At 50.6% G+C, this 23,167-nt stretch overlaps 11 protein-coding genes and 2 non-coding genes across 13 annotated transcripts; 8 read left to right on the top strand and 5 right to left on the bottom strand.

The window, feature by feature from the left end:
• Window positions 1-81: 81 nt before the first annotated feature.
• Window positions 82-1,243, top strand: BO85DRAFT_453075 (uncharacterized protein; the record flags this gene model as incomplete). Its single annotated transcript, XM_025660982.1, has 1 exon — window positions 82-1,243. A coding segment is annotated over exon 1 (770 nt), but the record flags the coding sequence as incomplete, so codon positions are not given.
• A 178-nt stretch (window positions 1,244-1,421) lies between these two features.
• On the bottom strand, window positions 1,422-4,470 carry BO85DRAFT_453074 (ATP-dependent 6-phosphofructokinase). Its single transcript, XM_025660981.1, has 3 exons — window positions 3,309-4,470; window positions 2,789-3,250; window positions 1,422-2,739 (listed from the first exon to the last, which is right to left on the bottom strand). Exons 1-3 carry the CDS (start codon window positions 4,047-4,049, stop codon window positions 1,591-1,593), a joined length of 2,352 nt encoding a protein of 783 aa, XP_025511484.1. The 5' UTR covers window positions 4,050-4,470; the 3' UTR covers window positions 1,422-1,590.
• A 226-nt stretch (window positions 4,471-4,696) lies between these two features.
• On the top strand, window positions 4,697-5,586 carry BO85DRAFT_154408 (uncharacterized protein). Its single transcript, XM_025654173.1, has one exon. The coding sequence runs from the start codon at window positions 4,735-4,737 to the stop codon at window positions 5,185-5,187; it is 453 nt and encodes a 150-aa protein (XP_025511483.1). The 5' UTR covers window positions 4,697-4,734; the 3' UTR covers window positions 5,188-5,586.
• Window positions 5,510-5,582, top strand: BO85DRAFT_t252. The gene has a single exon. It is a non-coding gene; the product is annotated as a tRNA-Lys (tRNA).
• An 18-nt stretch (window positions 5,587-5,604) lies between the features above and the next one.
• On the top strand, window positions 5,605-5,677 carry BO85DRAFT_t253. The gene has a single exon. It is a non-coding gene; the product is annotated as a tRNA-Lys (tRNA).
• A 502-nt stretch (window positions 5,678-6,179) lies between these two features.
• Window positions 6,180-8,424, bottom strand: BO85DRAFT_504361 (putative heat shock trehalose synthase; the record flags this gene model as incomplete). Its single annotated transcript, XM_025664298.1, has 7 exons — window positions 6,180-6,847; window positions 6,899-7,008; window positions 7,061-7,525; window positions 7,582-7,857; window positions 7,901-8,074; window positions 8,138-8,307; window positions 8,368-8,424. 7 exons carry the CDS (start codon window positions 8,422-8,424, stop codon window positions 6,189-6,191), a joined length of 1,911 nt encoding a protein of 636 aa, XP_025511482.1. The 3' UTR covers window positions 6,180-6,188.
• Window positions 8,425-9,063: 639 nt separating this feature from the next.
• BO85DRAFT_405687 (FAD-binding oxidoreductase) lies at window positions 9,064-10,982 on the bottom strand. Its single transcript, XM_025657307.1, has 3 exons — window positions 10,685-10,982; window positions 9,470-10,625; window positions 9,064-9,415 (listed from the first exon to the last, which is right to left on the bottom strand). The coding sequence occupies exons 1-3, from the start codon at window positions 10,820-10,822 to the stop codon at window positions 9,264-9,266; spliced, it is 1,446 nt and encodes a 481-aa protein (XP_025511481.1). The 5' UTR covers window positions 10,823-10,982; the 3' UTR covers window positions 9,064-9,263.
• Window positions 10,983-11,430: 448 nt separating this feature from the next.
• Window positions 11,431-13,324, top strand: BO85DRAFT_154396 (oleate hydratase). The gene is made up of 2 exons (XM_025654172.1): window positions 11,431-12,103; window positions 12,153-13,324. The coding sequence occupies exons 1-2, from the start codon at window positions 11,562-11,564 to the stop codon at window positions 13,222-13,224; spliced, it is 1,614 nt and encodes a 537-aa protein (XP_025511480.1). The 5' UTR covers window positions 11,431-11,561; the 3' UTR covers window positions 13,225-13,324.
• On the bottom strand, window positions 13,261-14,119 carry BO85DRAFT_453071 (3CxxC-type zinc finger protein). Its single transcript, XM_025660980.1, has one exon. The coding sequence runs from the start codon at window positions 13,764-13,766 to the stop codon at window positions 13,425-13,427; it is 342 nt and encodes a 113-aa protein (XP_025511479.1). The 5' UTR covers window positions 13,767-14,119; the 3' UTR covers window positions 13,261-13,424.
• Window positions 14,120-14,679: 560 nt separating this feature from the next.
• On the top strand, window positions 14,680-16,934 carry BO85DRAFT_405681 (mediator of RNA polymerase II transcription subunit 17). The gene is made up of 3 exons (XM_025657306.1): window positions 14,680-14,989; window positions 15,055-15,440; window positions 15,491-16,934. The coding sequence occupies exons 1-3, from the start codon at window positions 14,718-14,720 to the stop codon at window positions 16,759-16,761; spliced, it is 1,929 nt and encodes a 642-aa protein (XP_025511478.1). The 5' UTR covers window positions 14,680-14,717; the 3' UTR covers window positions 16,762-16,934.
• A 244-nt stretch (window positions 16,935-17,178) lies between these two features.
• On the top strand, window positions 17,179-18,666 carry BO85DRAFT_471863 (kinase-like protein; the record flags this gene model as incomplete). The annotated part of the gene is made up of 6 exons (XM_025662515.1): window positions 17,179-17,369; window positions 17,415-17,737; window positions 17,790-17,934; window positions 17,967-18,090; window positions 18,152-18,317; window positions 18,375-18,666. 6 exons carry the CDS (start codon window positions 17,179-17,181, stop codon window positions 18,560-18,562), a joined length of 1,137 nt encoding a protein of 378 aa, XP_025511477.1. The 3' UTR covers window positions 18,563-18,666.
• A 514-nt stretch (window positions 18,667-19,180) lies between these two features.
• Window positions 19,181-19,904, top strand: BO85DRAFT_504353 (carbonic anhydrase; the record flags this gene model as incomplete). The annotated part of the gene is made up of 2 exons (XM_025664297.1): window positions 19,181-19,193; window positions 19,261-19,904. 2 exons carry the CDS (start codon window positions 19,181-19,183, stop codon window positions 19,902-19,904), a joined length of 657 nt encoding a protein of 218 aa, XP_025511476.1.
• An 867-nt stretch (window positions 19,905-20,771) lies between these two features.
• BO85DRAFT_442251 (uncharacterized protein) lies at window positions 20,772-22,125 on the bottom strand (the record flags this gene model as incomplete). Its single annotated transcript, XM_025658829.1, has 6 exons — window positions 20,772-21,213; window positions 21,277-21,357; window positions 21,403-21,525; window positions 21,575-21,765; window positions 21,813-21,929; window positions 21,976-22,125. The coding sequence occupies 6 exons, from the start codon at window positions 22,123-22,125 to the stop codon at window positions 20,772-20,774; spliced, it is 1,104 nt and encodes a 367-aa protein (XP_025511475.1).
• Window positions 22,126-23,167: the final 1,042 nt, after the last annotated feature.

The raw sequence follows: 23,167 nt of genomic DNA, 5'->3' as shown, positions 1-23,167 counted from the left end.
GGAATGTCTGACAAACTCTCAAAGTATAAGAATCCACTAGCCAGTAGCCACTACGTACTACTTTAATCTACTTTAATCCTATTTATTTACATCCCACCACACCAACTACCTAAGAACTGGTATACCACCACAATGACCTCCCAACCTGACACAATAACAATCCCCATCATCGGCGCCTCCATCGCCGGCCTCACCACCGCCCACTCCCTCCTCTCGCACTTCACCACAACCAACAATACTACTACCAACAAGGGCAAGGGCACAAAAATCAAAATCCTCCTCATCAACCCTCACCCATCCTTCTACTGGGCCATCGCGGCCCCACGCATCCTCACCAAACCACCTGCGTTCACAGAGTCACAATACCTCATCCCGATCGCCGATGGGTTTGCAAAATACTCTCCGGATGTCTTCGAATTCATCCTAGGACGGGCGACATCGCTCGATTTTGACAAAAAGTTACTAAATGTTGAGGAAGTCACTACTGACACTGAGAGTACTAAAAAGACAACAATGAGAGAAATCAAATACGATTATTTGGTTATCGCGTCGGGGAGTACACCCTCTGCTTCTTCTACGGAACCATTATTCCCCGGTGAGGATGGTAAAAATGGCGAGATATATCCCTTCAAACTATCCCCCACATCCAGCACCACCATCACGGAGGCGATCAAATCTGCCCAGACCGCCATCTCCACCGCAAAAAGAATCACAGTCATTGGTGCTGGCCCTATTGGGGTAGAAATCGCGGGTGAACTAGGTGATCTCATCACCCCCTCTTCTTCTTCTTCTTCCTCCGAAGGAGAAGACAAAAAAGAAATAACCCTCATCTCCTCCACCCCACGCATTCTCCCTACCCTGAAACCCTCTGCCAGCGAAACAGCCACATCCCTCCTCACTAATAAAGGCGTGCGAGTCCTCACAGATCGGAAGGTCATTTCTGTCTCTTCTAAAGAAGAAGAAGAAGGGGGTTATGAACTCAAACTTAACAACGGGGACACTCTCAAGACGGATATCTACATCCCAACTATCGGAGTCCTGCCGAATAGTTCTTATATACCCCGGGAAGTGCTCGATGAGCGTGGTTGGGTGAGGGTCGATTCGGAATTGAAAGTGTCCGGCGTCGAGGGGGTGTATGCGGCGGGAGATATTACCACTCATACGCAAAAGTTGTCCTTTAAGGCGGATGAGATGGCTGGAGTGGTGGTGGGGAATTTGGTGGATGATATTGGTAATATTCATGGTGTTGGGAAGGGGGGTAAGGGGAGGGGATGGTGGAGATGTGGTGGGGGGAGGAAGACGTATGATGAAGGTAACGATGTGATGATGGTGGTTCCTGTGGGAACTTCTGGCGGTACAGGGCAGGCGTTTGGGTGGGTGTTGGTGAGTTTTATGGTGTGGTTGGCTAAGGGGAGGGATTATTTTATTTGGAAGGCGAAGGGGTATGTGTTTAAATAGACTACTACCTTTACTGTGTGTGTACTGCCATCATGTTATTGTACTGTACTTAATTCGGTATGCTCATAACCTTTCATCATCATAGCCTGACTCTATCGTCTAGGCGTTTATCGCTGCTTGCTGCTTACTGCGCTAAACATTCTCGTAGCAACTCCACGTCGCATTGTTCACACTCGCCCGGCCAGACAAAATGTTCACAGTGTCCTGCAACTCCAGCCAGAACTCCGTCTTGGGCCGGCGGCGCGCCCAGTCCGTCTCGGTCGCTTCCAGTCCGTTCGCTCCGCCCATCGGCGAGAACAACACCTGCGAGCCCTTGATGCCAATGACCGATGCAGACAGCTCATCGGCCGCAATCTCATCCGCAGACTTGCCCGCATAGCTCTCCAGGTGCAGCATACACTTGGTGGCCATCCGCAGCGCCCGGATACGGTCCATCGGCGACGGCTTGCCACCCTGCTGGAAGTGTCCCGGCACCGCCGCACGGCTCTCAAAGCGTCCCTTGGCCTCCTCCTTGATCATGTCGGCGACCACTTGCGTCGTGTACGTGCTGGACGCGCACTCGTTGCGCAGGATGATCTTACCCGCGCGGTTCGCTCCCTTGTCGCGCGCAAAGTTGTCGCGCAGGAAGTCAATGTCGCGGGCCAGCATCTTAATGTCGATGCCCTCCTCGGGAATGTACACGGCCACCGCGCCCACGGACAGACCAGCCGTCGTGGCGATGTAACCCGACTTGCCACCCTGCGTCTCGATGACGAACACACGGCGACGAGAAGACGAGGCCGACTGGCGGATGGCGTCGCAAAAGTCGATGAGTGTGTTAAGGCAGGTGTCGCTACCCAGCGAGTATTCTGTGCCCGGCACGTTGTTGGAAATAGTTGCCGGCAGCACGGTCATGGGGATCTTGAACTCGGGGTACTTCTCGCGCGCCTGGCGAAGCTGGCTGACGGCAGTGAACGCCTCGAATCCACCCACCACGAACAGCGCATCAAAGCCAAATTTCTTGAAGCTCTTGGCTGTCGTCGCGAGGTCATCGCCGGGCAGACCACGGTTGGTACCGATATCCGAACCACCCTCGTTGACCCAGCTGTCCGATTCCTGCCACGCCACCTCGCGCACAGAGCAGATCGGAGTGTCGTCATAGTGCCGGCAGAGACCGGGGAAACCGTTGTGAATAGCCAGGGGGGTGTGGCCGCGAGTCAGGCAGTAGGCAACGGCCGCGCGAGTAGCCTGGTTCATACCACCGGCGGGGGCGCCAACGTGGATAATACCGATGCGCATTCTCTGCGAGCTGTTAGCTCAGTACCCAACGATTTCCAATGTTTTGACATACCTTGTTCTCTGGGAGGAGCAGCTTCGGGTGGTCGGGCGTGGAGGTGTTAATGTATGAATAGTGGTACTCCTTGAATTCCGAATCGCGGAGGGCCATAGCTTCGGCGAACTCCTTGTTCTGGATGTGCTTGGTGACCGTCTTGGTGTGCTGCACGGCGTCCATCAACGGCATGCGCAGGATCTTGTTCTCGCGGATGGTGATGACCGGGGACGGGGCCCCGGGCTGCATGTCCAGCACCGCGCGGACAGCCTCAACACCCTGCAACGTGGACAGCCAGCGGTCGTAGGCACAGGCAGCACCACCTCTCTGAGTGTGACCCAACACAGTCACACGGGTATCCAGGTTCAACCGCTCCGTCAGAATATCCTTAATCTTCGAGCTCGAAATCTTGTTGAGATGGCGATCCTGGGCACCTTCGGCGACGATAACGATCGTCCTGCGCTTTCCACGCTCCTTTCTGTTCTGCAGGGAGTTAGCGATGCCTCTTGAGAGCTCTTCACGAGTCTCCGATCTAACCCACCTTGGTGATGATAGCACACATGTCATCCTCCCATCCGTCCTTGGGCGGCATTTCAGGCACGAACAGCCAGTCGGCACCGGTACTGATAGCGGACATCAAGGCCAGCCAACCGCAGTGACGACCCATGACCTCAATGACGAATCCACGCTGGTGGGAAAAGGCAGTATCGAAGACATCGTCGACGGCGTCACAAATGCGAGTGAGGGAGGAGTAGCAACCAATGGTAGCGTCGGTGCCGGACATGTCGTTATCGATCGAACCCACCAACCCGACGATGTTCAGAATCTGGTATGGCTTGACCTGCTCTTCGGTCAATTCGCCCGTCTCGACCAATTCCTTCAACAGACCGGGCCACTCGGAACGGAACAGGTCGGCACCAGTCAAACTGCCATCACCACCACAGACGACGAGGGCGTCAATGCCACGCAGGACCATGTTTTTGGCAGCGCGCAGACGACCGGGGCGCTCACGGAAGGTCATGCAGCGGGCGGAACCGATCAAGGTACCACCGCGGGACAACCAGCCGCGGACATCCTCCCAGTGAAGCTGACGGATCATGTCGCCGCCATTGACAAGACCCTCGTAACCTTCGTAGACGGCGAAGGCTTCACAGTCGGAGTGGATGGCCATCCGGACGACAGCCCGGACGACACCGTTCATACCGGGAGCATCGCCACCAGAGGTCAAGACACCGATACGGCGTCTCTTGGGCGGTTGCACGGGAGCTTGGGTGGGAGCCATCGTGCGATGGGGATTATGTGGGGGGGGAGGGTGTTCAGCAATTGTTCGGGGATGAGCAACAGCTGAACAAGAAGGTATTTAGAAAACAAAAGCTGGAGAAGGAAAGAATGGAGTAATGGAGAGAAGAGGAGAGGCAAAGAGATAACTTGGTGTTTGAAAGGGTGGGGGAGAAGAGCAGCGCAGGTGCCGGTGAGAAAAAGCGGGTGTGGGCAACCAGTACGTCACTGACTCCGGCCGTCACTGCCCCGCTATACAAATACCTTTCTTATTTAATTCCTTTGTAACAAAAGTAAACTAATTGCCCACCACCGGGGGGGTGAAAAATTCCCTGGTCTGCAGGTGAATGGGCTAGATGCTGTTCGAATGTCGATCGACCGGGTGACCTTGCTGCACTCTGCAATGTGGGCAGATGCTACTCCAGTCATAATGAATAGTAGGAGGGAATGTTCTTCCTCCGGCCATTTCCTCTTTCAGTCTGCAAAACCACAACCTGATGTCACCGCCTCTGCTGGATCGGGACTAGTGCGGGACATCTCACGTGATATATGGGTTAGGGCCCGTGCTGCACGTGATAGCTAAACACGCTAGTCCCATTCAGACAGACACGCCCCTAATCCCTTGTCGCTGATTGAACGATACCTGCTATACAATTAAGTACCTGGGAATTGTTCAGGAGAGAGGTGGCATGATGAAGATTTCTCCTGCTTCTTTCATCTCACCTCAAAACTCTCTGCAAAGTGTTGAGTGCATGATATCTGGATATTTACTCAAGCATGATGTTACGCTGAAGTTCTTCCACTGCCGGACCCCTGTGGTCCACCCCCAATGCCCGGTTTGGCGGTGGAGATATGACAACATAGTCACCTCCAGCTACAAAGTACCGCTCTACAGAGTACTGAATGCAATCATATACTGTGTACATTTGCTCATTCATCCTTGTGCATTTGACCGGGAGCATGAGAGTTCGTCAAAGGAATGCTGCTACACACTCGACAGTGGCACTATCCCGCCGAGACCGTGGTGCAACACTGGTGACACGATTCGTACACAGCAAGTGGCGCGGTGTATCTCGACCCCTGTTCAAACAGCATCCCAGTACAACCAAATCATCTTGCAACGAAGTTCCCAGGTTCAATGAAAGCCTGGACTATCACAAGATCCATTGCACCACCATATATACCACACCAGACACAAAGCCTTCGCCAGTACTAGGCAAACACCCTGCTAGCTGACACCCGTTCATGTTAATCAGCCATCAGTGCTCGGAGACAAAGACACGCAATTCACATACGCCTACTAACATTCTCACTAAAAACCAGTTACCCACATATTCCCACACCTTTCGGAACCCCCTTGGCCCTTTCGCTATCATGTGAACATTTCCTCTGACATCGCACGAACCACTCAACCTTCCCATCCCCCTGTTATACCCTCTTCACCCAGCATCTTCCAACGAGCAAGCCCGGCTAGCTCAATCGGTAGAGCGTGAGACTCTTAATCTCAAGGCTGCGGGTTCGAGCCCCGCGTTGGGCTGTTCAACTTCCTCTTTCCCTTTGCCCGGCTAGCTCAATCGGTAGAGCGTGAGACTCTTAATCTCAAGGCTGCGGGTTCGAGCCCCGCGTTGGGCTTTACTTTTTGCTTTTGAAGGTTTTTACCTCTCACGGTGTGGTTCGTGATGGGGCAAGCATACAATTTTTTCTTTCTGGATCCGAAGCTGTAGTGGATCCACTAGGCCCACCTCTGACACATTGGCCAATCACATGGGCCGCTTAGTAGTTACAATCAAAAAAAAGTCCTCAGTAATGAATTTAATGAAGTGCGCAATTTACTGTTTTGGTATTTTCATACTCTGGAGGTGAGTGTCAATTTCTTATATATGTATGTATGATATCTATAATAGTAGTGATCAACATGGATATGCTCAAAATTACAATGAGACGATGATAAGCAACACCTCAAAAGTGGTGGGTCTGAACCGTTAATAGTACATCATTTAATTACATCATGATAGTCCTGGCTGTGAACTCCCTGTTTAAATATATATAATCAATCTTAACTACACTGCGGGATATTCATACCTTCAACAGCCATCATACTAGTTAGTATATATCGATCTCACTTAGATCCTCATGTAGATTACTAACTACACTCCGCCTCCTCCCTCGCCAACCCAAAAATATCTCCCCCCCTCGGCTCGAACTTCACTCCCTTCGACAGCTTCGACGCCAAATACAACCAACCAACCGCATTCCCAACCGTAGTATTCGCATCAGACAGCCTCCTAAACCCCGCTCCTGCCTTCCCCCGAGACACCCTATCAACACTAAAAATCCTCAAAATACACCGAGCAATTTCCTCCTCATCCCTCTTGTCGACCAAGATAGCATTCTCCGATTCATGCACAAAAGGAAACAGCTCGGCTTCCCGAACAGCAACAACAGGCGTCCCCCTCTGAATAGCTGCGAGAAGCAACTCAGGGATCCCATGAAGAGTGGACAGCTGAACGAGTGCTCTTGCGTTCGTGAGGAGGGCGTTCCACATTTGATCGACGGCTCCGATGGGGACGATGCAGACGGATGCAGATAGAGTCTCGCTGCTGTCGATTTGGGACATTGCTGCGTCGTAGAAAACGGTGCTTTCGGGGGTTCGGAATGGCCCGCGGTGGCAGATTAGGAGCTTGGGGGCTTGGCGGCTTGGATGCTCTTTGGTGTAGATGTCACAGAACTTTTGGTATGCGTGGAGAAGGCAGAGTGTTCCGTCCCCGGGTCGAAATTGGGATAGGTGGAGAATGTATTGCTCTAACGCATGGGAGTTTAGTATGGCTAAAGGGCCGGGTTTAGGGATCTTACCCTCTGGATAGCGTATAATGGTCATCTGGAGCGTTCTGCATAGAGAGCTGAACTCACGACCGTAGTAGCCGATGTCCCAGTCAGTTAGGGACTTGTTTTGACCATCGAGTCTATACTGCATCAGCATGCCTGCTGCAAGTCATGGAAGGGTAGAGACAGTACTGGTCAACAGAGAATGACATATACCCAACATTCTCCTCTGGCATTATACGCGGCGCAAGCTCCTTAGGGAGTAGCGACACCACCAAGTCCACGTGGGTCAGCCGGGTTCGGATGAAGTCCCATGCTCGGGACTGCGGGCTATTGGGATTATTCAGTGACTCTCCCTGGGGCTGGAGACTGCTCTCAAATATGACTGGCCGTTCGGGGTCTTGTTGCTTGGACAGGAGAGCCAATGTTAAGAGCGGCGCACTGTCAATAATCACTACGTCGACGCCTCCCTCCGCACGAGGCCTGAGGGGCCCATTCTCGCACAACCAGTATCTCCTGGCGTTGGAGTATGCAAAGTCGAGGACAAGTAGCTCATCGTTGATGGTGATGTCTGACAGGGGATCGCCTAGTCCTTCCAGGGTGTCCTGCATCTTTCGAATGAGCGGAATCATTCCTGGACGTGGCTTCGGCACAAACCTGTAAGAACGATGTAAGGATCACAAGTAACCGGCTCCAGGCTATAAGAGTCATACCATTTAACATGAACCCCAATGCTCTCGGTAAACCTTGACAAGGCATGTCTGGTCGGAACATCAGGCTTGCCTTGACAGGTCATACTGAAGAAAGCGACCTTCACCTCCCTTTCCCTCAGATCCTGGGCGAAACATTGAGCTAAAGACCATGTGACAGGATCAACCGTCTTCTCATAGTCTTCCGCACTGGCAAGGTGTACATGGTAACCTCTGTCGACATCCACTGAACCATCAAAATTTATGTGATTGTGCAGCACATGGCCAATACCAAAAGAACTACACAAGTCAGCATTAGCAACTACCACCTAGGCATACTAACCGGATACACTTCCGCACCATTGAATCTGCTCGCTCGTCGAGCTCCTTCTTATGCCACCCGGCAAACGTTGTCAGCTCGCCCTGGTCATTATGCTGTCTTTCACGGTCCTTATGGTCCAAAACCAACGGGACAATGTCGAGTTCGCTCCATAGTCGCGAGCATAGCGACGGACATCTATAGACAAGAGACTGATGCAGAGCAGCGCTAACTATCTTTTCGGCATGCTTTTCCCTGTACCTTTTCAGCTCCGTGATGATGGTGTCGGTTGCATAGTCTGAAACATTTGGACGCGGAGCATGCCAAGTACACACTAGAAAGTCGACCAGATCGGTCAGGTTCCGGATCGCAATTGCAACTCTTCCGCTGGAATTATCGCTGATGAGCTCTGTAATTCCAGCGTATATGACCTAGTAGTTTCCCCCATCAGCAACTCAATGTCATGTCTAGGGAGCAATGTTTCATCCTACATTTAGTGGCCTTCCTGACCAGGACTCTGCGTCGAAATCTGAGCTAATGGAACTCATTTCTTTTGTTAATCAGAACCTTATATTGATCAATACTATCATGACCGATCATACTCACCATGTAAAATCAACAGATCATAACGCTCTTATACCCTCTACTATACGTGCTTTTGCCTTCCGGATTGCTTTCCGTACAACCCTACATGGGCTGTTGTTGCCGAACGCCGGGCCTGGAGCGGGGAAACTTTCGGCGTCCCAGAGGACCAAAGACGCCCCCTCTCGCTTGACGCATAAATGACATCTATTAACAATTCTTTTAACTGCTTTGTGCCTATCGTATGACAAGGAGTACGACATACGGTATTCAGACCTCTCGCTTGGAAGGAACAGTCGCGTATTATCCGGCCGGCAACGGCATCAACTCGGAAGTAGGTGTTTGGTTCGGCCGAGTAGGGCCTTCATTCATTGTTTGCAAGTCCCAAGAAGTTGATGATGGAAACGAAGTATGTTCCTGAGATCTACACTTGCATACACCGAGAGCATCATACATAGTAGAGAGTCAAATGGCTACAGCAGTCCGTTATAGTTCCTCTCGACAATTAGAATGAGCTATATCCAGAAATCAACAAGCCCGCGGAGAAATGAGCAGGCCTTTCCCAGGGCCGCTAGGAATGGCCTATATCTCCAGATGGCCTCGAGGCAAAATACAGACTTTATTATTAACCAATGTGCCTGCTCTTTCAGTCACTGACGATCCTCTACATCCTCGGTTGCCTGACATAGCACACAATCCGGCGAGTGAAGGCTGGCGGTGTCGTTCTTTGTGACGATGAAGCGACTTTGTTATTCAATTTTCACCAGACTAGCACAACCCTCACTTGAATAGATTAACTCAGATACTAAGATTTTTCCGTCTGCTCTACATGTGACTTTGCTGGTGCAAGTAGATCATGCCACTTGCGGAATACATTATGTGGATCATACTTCCTCTTCAGCTTCTGTAATCGAGGCAGGTTAGGACCGTAAAGTTTCTCGACACTAACGTCATGTCCTACAGACATTAGCAAGAGAGCTCTTTATGCACAGCTTTATCATAGCTACTTACCTGCAAGATTGGGACATGCCACACCATGATCATCAGGAATGCCTCGTTGCGCTTCCAAGATCTTGGAGATAATACTCCGTTGAAGAGCATGCATCTTCGCATCCAGCTCAGAGTCATGCCAGCATAATAAGAGCTGGGCGCTGTAATAAGGCCCTCGATTGGCACACGCAGTTTCTTCAACAGGAACCTCCACAGTCTTTTTGTATGGTAAAATTTCGAACATCAACACGCTATCTTCCATACGAGGGTACGCATGCAGAGCCTCAACGAACTGACTGTAAAGATCTTGCAAAAGGCTTGTCTCGAGCGGTCGCATGATGTTGGCACCACTGATGCTTTTGCGGCCTTCTGGCACCGGGTCGACATTAGCAACTGAATTCATCTCTATATACGTCCTCATGCCAGTATGATTGGTCAGAGGGGTCATCAGAGGGTTCTGATAAAGGATGGGTCCAAAAAATAATCCGCCTTGATACGCAGACCCGTCGTAGAAAACCACAGCCCGCAATACCATTTGCTTCTCATCTCGTGAATATGCGAATCCAAAGTGGAAGCCACTGTTCGGATCCTGACGTCGATCGAACTCGTTCGCAAAATCGACAAGCATTGGTAGCGTATCCACATCGTACTCTATCACCCCTCCGAAAAACGTGTCTCGGACTTTGTGGGCACGGAATACAAACTCAGTAGCAATACCAAAAGCTTGTCCAGCTCCGCGCATCGCCCAGAATAGGTCCTGGTTCTCCTCGTTTGATGCTGCAACAATGGTGCCGTCGGCCAGGACCACCTTGACACCCACCAGCTGGTCTGCAATCAGGCCGTACTGCCCTGTTAGCCATCCGGAGCCACCTCCTAATGTTGACCCGCCCACCCCAGCGTGACTGGCGATGGCGCCTACCACAGCTAGCCCGTAAGGAGCAGTTGAGTCATTGACCATATCCCAGGTCGCGCCTCCCTGGACACACACCGTCTCAGAGGCAGGGTCTGTCAAGACCTTGCGCATCTTAGCCAAGCTGATTACCACACCCCCATGCGACGAAGAAGCCCCGGTGGTGGAGTGTCCACCAGCCTCGACCACGAAGTCGATGTGATGCTTCCGGCAGAACCGGACCACCTCAGCCACTTCTGCTGTACTTGCTACACGTACAACGGCACCCTGTGCTTGGTCAGAACTGTATTCAAGCGGCCAGGAGGAGAGTGAAAGTAGTCACATACAGCTTCTTTTTCGCAGGTGTCACTCCATCGGCGAATGCTTGTCGCATAATCATCGCACCCGATACAGATAACCTCAGCTCTGGTTCCTTGCAATTGCCTCCTCAGTTCCAGCGCACGGGCATATGACAGGAAAGGCATGGCTGAGATTTTGGTTACACAACCTCGGTTGGTTCACCATGGAAATCATCAGATCGACAAGGAATTTGTAGCCCCAACCATACAGCAGGAGATGGGAACCTACTTATCTGTACATTCTGTCAAGTGCCAACAGACAGTCGCTGTTTTGCTGGTAGATGAGAAGACCTACATAGGTGACATGGAAACGTCTCCAAGCTGGCCACTAGGACGTTCACATCTTCTGCAGTCGTGCAACGTATCAACTGCTTGACGCAAATCATACGATTTGACGGCTTTGTCATGCCGCAACCCCGACGTTCCATTAGACGTGGCTGATTCCGCCATGGATGGCTCTGCCTAGATCACGAAGCTGCACAACTTAAGGTTTCCCCAACCGCGGGCCCTTCCCACACGTGGAGGGATCTGCTAGACAGCTCTCCTGGGCTGACGAAAATGGAAGACACCTTCCGGCCAATAGTCATAAATACCATTCTTTGGGTGCACTGATTATGCTGTTTGTACTCCGGTTTCTCGTGATACTGCATCCCGTCTCATGACAGTCGGTTCTTCGTGATGATATCATGACACTGTGGCTTCTGAGCATTCAAAAGTATTGCAACCACTTCCCACTGAGATGAAACCGGCTCAGCATACAGTCTACGATTGTACAAGTTATTTTCACCCAGATAGCTCCCTTGTATCTATTTTATATCATCGAAAAACGACGACTAAGTATTAAGAGGTAATCGATATAGTCAACATGAACCGCGGTAACGGATTGAAGAGGGATCCGAAAACCACCAAGGCCTGGCTCATAGGCAGTGGAATTTCATCTCTTGCCGGAGCAGTCCATCTCATTCATGACGCGGGTGTTCCTGCAGCGAATATCCATATCCTTGATGTGCACTCCCATGCAGGTGGCGGCATCAAAAGTTGCGGCGACGCAGAGAACGGTTACGTTCTGTACACTGGAAGCCTGCCCTACTTCCATGATCGATGCGTAGAGCACCTGCTTTCTCTTGTTCCCAGCACCGATAATCCAAAGCAGTCACTCCTTGATAGCATTAAGGAGTTGGACCGGGCAACCTCTCCTAAACGGGCAGCGCCAACACGTCTCATAAAGCATGGAGATAAAGGCCCAGAATGCCTCCACTCCAAAAGTCTCCAGATTGGACCGAAGTACCGAATGGAACTAATCAAATTGATGCTTGAAAATGAACGTATGCTCGGAGAGAAAGCCATCCAGGACGCCTTCGATGAAGCATTTTTCAAGACTAACTTTTGGACGCTGTGGTCTACGACGTAGGTTGATACTACGAATTCCAACTGTTACAAGGCTGATAGTATACAGCTTCGCTATGCAGCCATGGCATAGCCTGGCAGAGTTCAGAAGATGTCTATGTAAACATCTGGCTGAAATTGAACGCTTGAATGACGTGAAGGCTTTGGATCGAACCAAGTATACAATCTACGAGTCAGTTGTTATGCCAATCGAATCATATCTGAAAATGCAGGGAGTCGACTTCCATTTCAACGCAAAGGTCACAAGCCTGCAAATGGACCCGAAAGAGGCCCAGACTACCGTCTCCGGGATCATCCTCAAAGATAACGGCGAGCAGAAGACCATCGACGTGAGGCCCGAGGACCTTGTCATGGTTACCCTTGGATCAACAACTTCTGCAACTGAGAGAGGATCAAACGACAAGGCCCCGAATCCTGTCCCCCAGCATGACAAAGAGTTCCTGGATGATGACTGGGCCCTGTGGATCGACCTGATGCAGGCCTCTACGGACTATGGAAACCCGTTCAACTTCCACAACAACGTTGACCAGTCGACTCTGGAGTCTTTCACCGTCACCCTCCGCGACAGCGACTTTATGGAACGCTACGAGAAACTAACCAACAACAAGCCCGGCACGGGGGCTCTGCTTTCTTTCTCCGATAGCAACTGGGGCCTGAGTATCAGCGTTCCGCGTCAGCCCGTGTGCTCTGACCAGCCCTCCTCCGTCGATGTATTCTGGGGCTATGGGCTGCATCCCGAGAAGACTGGAAATTTTGTCCACAAGCCCATGTGTCATTGCTCCGGCAAGGAGATTCTAACCGAGGTGCTATCCCAGCTAGGAATGCCAGTGGATGACATACTCCCGAACTCGATCACAAAGCCTGTTCTGATGCCCATGGCCACGGCACCACTGATGCCCCGTCGTCATGACTTCCGCCCTGAAGTCATGCCTTCCCAGAGCAAGAATTTGGCCTTGGTGGGACAGTACGTTGAGATTCAGGATGATACAACTTTGAGTATGGAGTATAGCGTGCGCGGTGCCCAGATGGCTGTGTTCTCAGCTATGAAGCTGAACAAGCATCCTCCCAAGATTGAACGACACCTGTTGCTATCTGTTTTTGATTTGCTTGGAGGTGCCTAGTCGATACCTTCAAAATCAGGATCAGTGAAGTACATGTTTATCGCTGTATTGCTTCATAGTTACTGGGAACTCTGTACCCAAGCAAACTGTATCATGTCTGTCATTGCAAATATCGCTCAATATCCCATGCTCCTACTCAATATGATATAACACCAGACTGACCAAATACCAATCCCATTACCATTCAAATCCCTCCCTTTCTACCAATTATCATCCTCATCCCACACCTCCGCAAACGAACACCTCCCAGCCCTACACCCCTCACACAACTCCCTATTATGCGGCTTAGTCCTCTTCCTCTCATCGTACACAGGCCTCTCCACATCAACCCCATACCACTTCTTCAAGCGATATGCAATCCTCTCCGCATAGCTGTCCTCATCCAAAAACGGCCGACTAAGCGAATTACACTTCTTACAGCGCTGATGATACACCCGTGCATTGTACTCGTCCCTTGGGTACAGCCGGATCGTAATGGCGATCTTCTTGCTCGTCCAGCCGGTCGACGTGCATGAGTCGTTTGAGCAGACGAAACGGCCCATGATGTTCGTGTCGTATTCTTTTTTTGCTGCTGGTGGCGTCGTCGAAGGGATGGAAGGTTAGCGAGGTGATTGGGAGGGAGGAGCTCAGGTGGTTGAGGACGTCGCTGTGCAGGGCTGGGTACATGGACCAGCGGTTGCGGGGGAGGTTGGATTTGGGGTTGGATTTGGATTTGCGGGAGGGCATATTGGACGGGTGTAGCTTTTAGTGAGTGTATGGAGGTGATGGCTGCTGATGGGATTCTTGGAGGGGATATTCAGGCTCATGGAGACTGGAGATCTGGTGTTCGTGAAGCGCTCTTCAACTGTATGTATTGACAGGTTCAGGCAGAAGCGGGGTGAATTGGTTAGTTGCGAGAAGGCATGTGATGTGCTTGTATCGCATGTGTGTTCCACCTATAGGTATCTCTCTCCGGCTGTAGTATCGGGGTGGCTAGGTTTCGCATATGATTGGCTTGATCATAGTCTGATTTGGTCCAATTTATATGCATAAAAATATAAAACAGTATTTAACAGCTAGGAAATCAAGGCTTTGCTTTTCGAATAATGGCTATACTGAAGCATCTTAGGATATCATATTCTTATCGAGTTGGCTATCGCCGATGAAGCTGCCACCGGTTATGCCTTAGGGAGAGGGACCCGAGCATTGTTTAGACAATAAGGGCTATCTGACATTGCTCAGGATACATCAAGTTCTATTCAGATAACCTGGTGATAGTGCATGAAGCAGCTGAAACCCTAAAGTGAAATATATCCAATGGCACTATATCCATAGGGGTTTCTTCCTGAGGCATACAGACCCGCCATCCACACCAGTCCATATCCGGACTAGCCCCTAGCTCCAGAGCAGTCACGTGTCTCCTATCAGCAATGCGATCATCCGTCACCATCACTCCATTATCAAACAACAATATACCTTCAATTCAACCTGCTCTCCGGCAGCGGACCACAACCATGGCCGACTCCTTCAGCCTTCCTCTGCGCCCGCTCACGGAGAAGCCCGACCGCCCCGACACCCTCCCAATCGAGATCGCCCAAATCAACGCCCGATGGGGATCCTTCCGCGACGTGAACGAAGAGACATTGCTTGCCAAGATCGAAGAGGACAAGAACCGGGACCCATGGGAGGAGGAAGACGAGGATGATAAACCTGCCGAGGATGTGGACTCGACCGAGCGTCTGGAAACATTGTACAAGCGGCGGGCCGAGATCCTGCAGTTCGCTATGTAAGTAGGTGTCTGCTGTCGACAATAAGTGGGCAATGGAGCTAATTGGTTTGCTGCGGATGAAGGCAGGCGCATATGGAAGCTCTGTTCGCTTTGGATTTCGTTTCGCTTTTGCTTTCGAAGCATACCCCTCGTCAGGCGGAGACTTCTATGTCGACGTTCTTGAAACAGGTTGCGCCGCTGGGGTCGTTGAATGCGGAGATTGTGGAACCGCCGCCGAAGTCGGAGGCCGCTGTGCAGGATGTTAAGACTGTGTCGCGGGGTTGGAGGGCGCAGAACTTCAATGCTGCTGCGAATAAATTGCTCAATTCGGCGACACGACTGGAAGAAGAGGTCGCTTCGGAGACGAAGTACTGGGATGAGGTGCTGGCGGTTAAGGAGAAGGGATGGAAGGTCTGCAGGTTGCCTCGCGAGAGAACTGCGCTGGGAGTACAATATGGGTTTTTGGAAGGTAGGATTGCTACGTCCTTACGTTGGATTTTTGCTAACTGCATTGTATAGCTACGCCTATATTCCGCGACCGGGGTCTTGCTGCTCTACGAAGGGCTGACAATGGAAGCTTAATACTGGATAAGGGGTTGGCACCACAGAAGACGAGAACTGTTCGGGTGCGTGTGAAGCACCGCGGACAAATTACGGGATGCTCCAAAATGCCGGATCCGATCTCCGATGCGGCTTCGGTTGAGCGCAGGATCTTGCAAGCACGCGACACAGTGTACGAGGAGGAGCTATTCCACGAATTGATGCGCGAAGCACGTATAATGGGAAGTCAGGGTGTGACGACTCGGCAAAACCTGGTCCGTGTACCGATATCCGAAGAGCAAGAGATCTTGCTGGATCTGGTAGATGCCGACCGTGAAACGCCCGACGAAGACAAGATTGAGTCAACAGAACACGATGTCCTTGCCAATGGGCTTTCTCATTCCATTCGGATCCTGCTGGCGTATGCACATCGCCAGAACCTGCGACGCAGGACTCAACCGCCGCCCCCGCTCTCTCAGAAGCGTCGGCACACCCCCGAGTATCAGCTCTTGCGCCCCGTCATGGCGTATCTCCAACACAGCTCGCACGTCAGGTGGCTGGAATTATTTATGAATGATATATACCGGGTTCTCCGCGCTGCAGGAGTCGAGCGTGATTTCCACGCCCTGCCTTTTGCGTCTGTCAGCCTCCCGAAGATGCAGGCTGTTCCGAAGGTAGAGAGTCTGGTGCAACAGTTCCTGATGCCCTTCGAATCGACATTTTCCGGCCATTTGATCACCCCTCAGAGCTCTTTCCGCGTGAAAATCCGTACCAACCCGGTATCACCTCCTTTTGGCACCCACTACGATATTTCCATAGACCTTCCTCACCATCCTGAAGTGCAGCCTCCCGGTCGGATTGGGTTGCAGAATGAAGCAGCCGCAGCTCTCATGCATTTCGTGAAATTGGACATCGTGTCGGCCATCGCGCTTCAAGGCTCGAAGACGGCCAAAAACACCAAGAAAGAGGGCGCCGAGGGGGATAAGCAATTGACCTGGGAGGCGGCATACCCACACCACGGTGAACTACTGGCATTGTCGAATACTGGCCGAAGTAAGAAGCTGAAGATTAGCTTGTCACGGGAGGAGTTGAAGGTGGAAACATTTCCGCTTCGAGGACTTGAAGGGTTTGGCCGATCGGGCGCCACCAAGGCACCGAGTTTGCAGTCTCAGACATGGACATCGGACCAGACGCCTTCTAAGCCTGGTTTGATGGAGTTTGTGGCTGAGGTGTCGCGGGACCAGTCATAAGCAGCTGCCGTCCCGTATGCTGAGCACGTAGGAATATCCCTCATGATAGAATCGGAGCATGTGTGGCGAATTCCTGGACAGATAGGTGTTTTATGTATTGATACCCATGACAAAATATTCCAATAACTGGCACAAATATGTCAATGGTCCAAACTTCCACAACACTAACCTACCTGTAAATAGCCTGGATGACCGCCTAAGGGATCCGCAGACGTGGGACGAAGGGATGCTTTCACGTGGTGCATTAGCTTGCAGCCATATGCATTGTTGGGGTCAGTTATTCTGCAACTACATACACCCTCCCATCCTCCTCATCAGCGTCACGGACTCTCATATCACTCTGTTCCTTCTTACTTCCAGATGGTGTCACTGTTGAGGTTGGTCAGAAACTCTTTCCGCAGGGCTCCATCCCGTCCCATGTGTTTCCCGACCAGCGGATGGGACACAATTCCTGCGGCGGAGATACTTGACGAAGAGCGATTCGATGGATTCAAGAAGGGGCAATATTATCCCGTGAATATCGGTGATGTTTTTGCCTCCAAATACCAAGTCATTGGCAAGCTGGGATTTGGCGTTACTTCAACTGCATGGCTTGCCCGTGATCTTGAGTAGGTCGGATCCAGATGTAGCAATTCATCTGCTAATATATCCAGGGGCCATCGATATGTGACACTGAAAGTTTACATTCGAGATGAAGACAACGCAGAAGATTTTCGAATCTATAATCACTTGAAAGAGCACAAGTCATCCCACCCTGGCTATGCGCACGTGAGAACAGCTCTTGATCTATCCACCATTTCTCGCAATGGTGGCAATCATCACTGTCTCGTCCAGCAGCCCATGTGGGAGAGCTTTGGTCATCTACTTTATCGAAATCCCACACATCGCTTCACCGAAGATTTGCTCAAAGCCGGTCTCATGCAGATGTTCCTTGCACTTGATTACCTGCACACTGAATGCAAGCTTGTTCATACAGGTACGCCAGCCCTGTTATTAACAAAGGAGATAAATTCTGACGACTGAAAAAGATATCAAAAGTGATAACATTGTGCAAGAGATTGCAGACAGCTCAATACTCGAAGCCTTCACCAAAGCTGAAATGGACAGCCCTGCGCCCCGCAAATTTGTAAATAGCGCACCAGTATATGCTTCGCGGCGTTTCGAACTACCCAGGTTTTTGGACGCGCAGTCTTGAGTGACTTTAGATCTGCAGTACGAGGTGATGTGAAACAAGATCACGATGCCCAGCCGAATGTGTACCGATCACCGGAGGTAATGTTGATGACCGAGTGGAGCTATCCCGTTGATATCTGGAATGTGGGTGTTATGGTATGTTACGTTCTCATTCCTTACTATTGTTGTCGTGAGGGTACTAACGCGAATCAACTAGATTTGGGATTTATTCGAAGGAAAGCATATGTTCAATGGAAATGACCCCGACGGGAAAGGGTACTCTACCCGTGCGCATCTGGCAGAGGTGATCGGTCTCATAGGACCTCCCCCGTCAGATATGCTCAAGCGTGGAAAACGAAGTCATGAATTCTTTACTGAAGACGGTAAGTTACATTTGCGTGTCTTGGGTTGTCAAGCGTAAGATACTGAAGACCGAGCAGGGAATTGGAAACAAGACATAGCCATACCGCAGACAGGGGGCCTAGAGGCATCTGAACAGTTTCTCGAAGGCAGGAATAAGGAGATGTTTTTAGATTTCATGAGTGGGATGCTCCAGTGGCGTCCAGAGGACAGAAAGACGGCAAGAGAGCTCCTCAAAGATCACTGGTTAAACGAGCAGATAGAGTAATGTACACTTTGTGTCAGATGGGGGAAATATCAACCCTGAAACAACCCGACAGTGCCGACACACCCGAACACTAGCGTTTCACCTCCTTATCAACCTGATAAGAGCATCACAACTACTATTTATATTTCCGCAATAGCCGATAGATTGATCCAGAATTCCTTCGGAAGTATATCCCTTGAATATCTGTATATTAATCCCTCATGCCCATCCCTTTTCGCGTAGCATATCTATACAGACGGAATGTGTATATGCCTCACCGATCGTGCAACAAGTCTGTGCTCTGATTATATGGACGAATGGGATGCGACGGACGCAGAGATTATGTGCTGTAGGGTCAGTGTCATGTGTATAGATCGATCCATATCATGCAATCTAGATCATCTGGTGATAAATGATGGATGGATAGGGGACGGGTATACGGCATGCTTACTTGGCAATATCCCATTCTGAAAGGAGGGAAGTTATGTAGCACTCTGTATGAGAAGTAAATAAGTATTTAGTTCATTCCTCATCGTCAGTCTTTTGCTACATACTACCAAGTCATCACCACAATCCATCTATACCAACTTCCAACGTCAACCTCCATACAATATACCACTAGGTATACACCCATTAACCATGGCCGTCACAGGTACATCCTCCTCCCCCAATTCCATCTATCCCTCGCCTCCTCACTAACCAACCAACAAACCACACAGACCTAACACCCCAAGCCCCCAAAAAAGAAGGTGATACATACACCAAAGCCCTAACCCTCAACCACCTCTGGGCCGCAAAAACCACCCTCCAAAACCCCTCCCTGTTCCCTACCCTCGCGCGCGCCCAACACCCTCAAATCCTCTGGATAGGATGTTCCGATTCACGGTGTCCGGAGACCACTTTCCTCGATCTAAATCCAGGCGACGTCTTCGTGCATCGCAACATCGCCAATGTGGTGAATAGCCAGGATGTCAATTGCGCTGCGGTGGTGGAGTATGCGGTGTGTCATTTACGGGTTAAGCATGTGGTTGTTTGTGGACATACGTGCTGTGGCGGGGTTGGGGCTGTGTTAGCTGCCCCGAAAGGAGATGGGAATGGGGATGGGGATGGGGAGAAGAGTGTGCTGGATGCGTGGTTGAGACCAGTGAAGAGGGTTAGGGATAGGCATGCGAGTGAGTTGGGGGGAATACATGGGGAGTATGAGAGGGGGGTCAGGTTGGTGGAGTTGAATGTGTTGGAGGGGGTGAGGGTGTTGAAGGGGATGGGGGTTGTGAGGGAGGCGGTGGAGAGGGGGGAGGTGCAGGTTCATGGGGTGGTTTATGATGTGGGTTGTGGGGTGGTGAGGGAGTTGGAGGTGGAATAGAGCAGAGTTATTTCTGTGAGTGGGGTGGATGTTGTACTGTACTATATTGTATATTATCGAGTGGTTGGATAGATTTCATGGTTGCATTAGAGATTTAGTGGAGAAGTGAGAACAACTTACTAAGTTCAAGATGCTAGCAGGATCTTATGATATCATGATAGAGCCAGTTTAGTGCCTGCTGATTGTCTAAATGAGGCTGGTTATACTATCTGTGTATATGGTGCGATTACTTGCTCGCTGTGTCTGACTGGGTTCCCAAAGTCGTATTTGGGGTACAGGAATAGTATGATGCCAATCGACACAAGTATATATGAAATATATACTCTGCACGATATCAAAGAAAATATGAATAAAGCAAGCTTTGGAGAACAATCTCTTGTTGTCAAATCAAATTCATGGAGTGAACTTGTTACTGCGGAACTTGAGATAGTAACAATAGTAGTAGCAAATATAGAGCAGTTCGCGGTGGTGCCACCCCACAAAGTACCACTAGTACCATACAGGCTAATCAACTTCTAGAACAAGGACAGAAAGACTACAGAACAACCAAAGAATAATCTAACTGACCACGCTGTGCAAACCTGATCATATGATGTATCACATTCCCGAGTGATGTTAAAATGTTGTCTGACTCGCGCATAAATTGCGTCCCCCACTGCAGCCGTTAAGGCTTGGCGTTGCTTAGCCCAGCAATAAATTAAAAATCTTACCCTGCTTCTATGAGCCCACTCTTGCTTGTAAAGATATTGGATCTCTATATGTGAATTTTTTGTAGTATTTATAGTTATAAACATAAAGGAAATTTATGCAAAGAATGTGGTATAAGAGACCCAAACTCCAACCATCTAACAAACCAACCTCCCAACGCTAATCATACGCCACAATAACCTGCCGACTAACAAGAATATCCGTGTCGCCCGGAGGAGTCCCGTCCGCAAGAATCTGCTTCTGACTATCTCCATCGCTCATCTGACTAGGTCGTCGCGTATGATCGGGTACCGAGGTAGTGGTGATCTTGTTGGTGTGCTTTCCCTGCTCAGCCAGCTCGTAATTGCGAGAATACAGGTTTGCCGGTCCCGTGCGCTGAGAGCTGTAGTATCCCCGGGAGTTGTATCGGTTGTTCGACGATGTCTTGCGGTCGCGGAGGATGCGGAATAGTGGGCGCAGCGTCGCGACGTTGCCGACGATCATGCCCAGGGCGTTTTCGGCGAATCCCCAAATCACCACGTTGGTGACGCTGTAAAGGTAGTTGGATTGGCTGGTTAGGGCGACGGTGTATTTGAGACGGACGCAGGCGGACATAGAGGCGCTGTGGAGACCATTAGTTAGTTCATGCTCACCAGGGTGTAAATAAATAAGAAATTGTTCTTACAAGACACCCAGGCCCATTAGGCCGACAATCGAGATCTTGGTGTTGCGGTTCAGTTGGACATTCCATAGGAGAGGTACAGGCCTGCTTTAGTCAGTGGAATTCGATAACAGCTGGAAGTGACCGTACATGAAAGCCGTCACCCAGTCAGTGAGAATGTTAACAGCCGTGCAGGCGTAGTAGACATCGGCCAACACGTAGGATGGTTGGCAGTGTCCTCCCTTGGCGAGTAGTGAGGTATCCCAGGCCGCCCTGTAAAGTCAACCTCGGTTGTTACGCTCGGATAGGTCGGGTGTCGTACTCAACAGGGATGCAGTTAATCAAAATAAAGATTAATGCGATGATATTCATCAGCACAAAGACAACAATCACCACGTATTGCACGTAGAGGTACGCTTTGCGACCCTCGGCCACTCGGATCAACATCCAGCTGATACTGAGCTTGATGGGAATAATGGCAGAACAGTAACCGACTTCGAAAATGAGGAAAAACTGGAGAGTCAGTCCTATGTAGCTGAACATATTTGCACAATTCCTACCTTCTGTCCTTCTCCTTGGTATTTGACATTCTGTGGCTCTGCCAATACAGAATCACGAATACCAATGCCATTGAAAGCACCACCAAGACATCCAGCTACTAGCACGGCGAAAGGCACCTTGGAAAATTAGCCACCAGTGAGACCTTCGAGGCTCTCAACCCACCAATGCAGCCGTCATGATCCAATCCTCCACACTCCATGATTTCCTGGTCACTCGGCAGTAAACCCGCAGGCCATAAGTCAATAACGCCAGCGTTGTCAACATGATGACACTGCCCGCCAGCGAAGGCGCTGCACCACCGTAGATGGCCATGGCGTCACGATTGAAAGCAGAGTCAATATCAGCCTTGTGTTGCAGACAAGGACATGGGTGTCAGACATAAATTTGAGGCAACATGGGGGAGTGGACATGAGTGGGGAGTTAATACGGTTATGTTAAGTCGCCGCCATCATGGCAGCTGCGATGAAATTCCTGCTAGTACCTGGTCTAACACTCTTTAGGGATATCGTCGAGCACGCCGAGACAACTATGGCTCGTGGCACGGAGTCGCCATCTCTTCCACTTCGGTAGCCGGGAATACGAGAGCCCCCCTTTGCTATCTAAACCTTAAGTGATCGCCCGTTTGGCTTGACAAACGGAGCCCATCTAACTGTATTCATGCGTCCCCACAGTTGCGCTAACGTCCGACAGGCTAAAGTCGATGCCCTGACTCGCTGGTGCGATGCAAAGGTTTTCCCGGAGAGTGGATCAGGACTGCCAACAGCATGCGTACCCTCGGATGACACACCGCTGTCGCCATGATCTGCCAATCTAGAACTCCTGAAAACGGAGAGGGTCGAACATTCTGCGACCCTCATTTGGCCGCAGGGGAGGAACGGGGAAATTACTGATAGCGATTGTCCTGGAGTGGTCTTCGGCGCCTTGGCGGCTTCTAAGCGAGATGTCCACTCCACGTTCATTTGAGCATTACTGCGTGGAGGTCGTATTTGCCACAGAGGCTAAGAGTCCAGCTATTCTGACTATTGAATTGGCAACATAACCTGGGATAAAGAAAGCGCTTCGCAAGAGAAAATTGAAGGGGAGATGGAATTGCCGATAATCGCCGGGAACCCTAAAGGTAGTCCCCGCAATTGCAAGTCTGACGCACTAAAGCAACAAAAACTGGGTCTCCCCAACCGGATGGAAGGAATTGATTAGGAAACGACGAGCGCTGCAGGGAGAAAGCATGACTCGTCGGGCAACTGCTAGCTTGCAACACAGTAGGACAGACTCGCAATCGATTCCCTACATCCAGTTAGACAGGAAACGCCTGTCCCGTCCAAACGCCATCAGGGAATTCCGATTGCCCTCATCC

The sequence above is a fragment of the Aspergillus piperis genome (genome assembly GCF_003184755.1).
Source record: "Aspergillus piperis CBS 112811 unplaced genomic scaffold BO85scaffold_23, whole genome shotgun sequence".
Lineage (NCBI taxonomy): Eukaryota > Fungi > Ascomycota > Eurotiomycetes > Eurotiales > Aspergillaceae > Aspergillus > Aspergillus piperis.
This window is presented reverse-complemented; position numbering and strand designations above follow the sequence as displayed.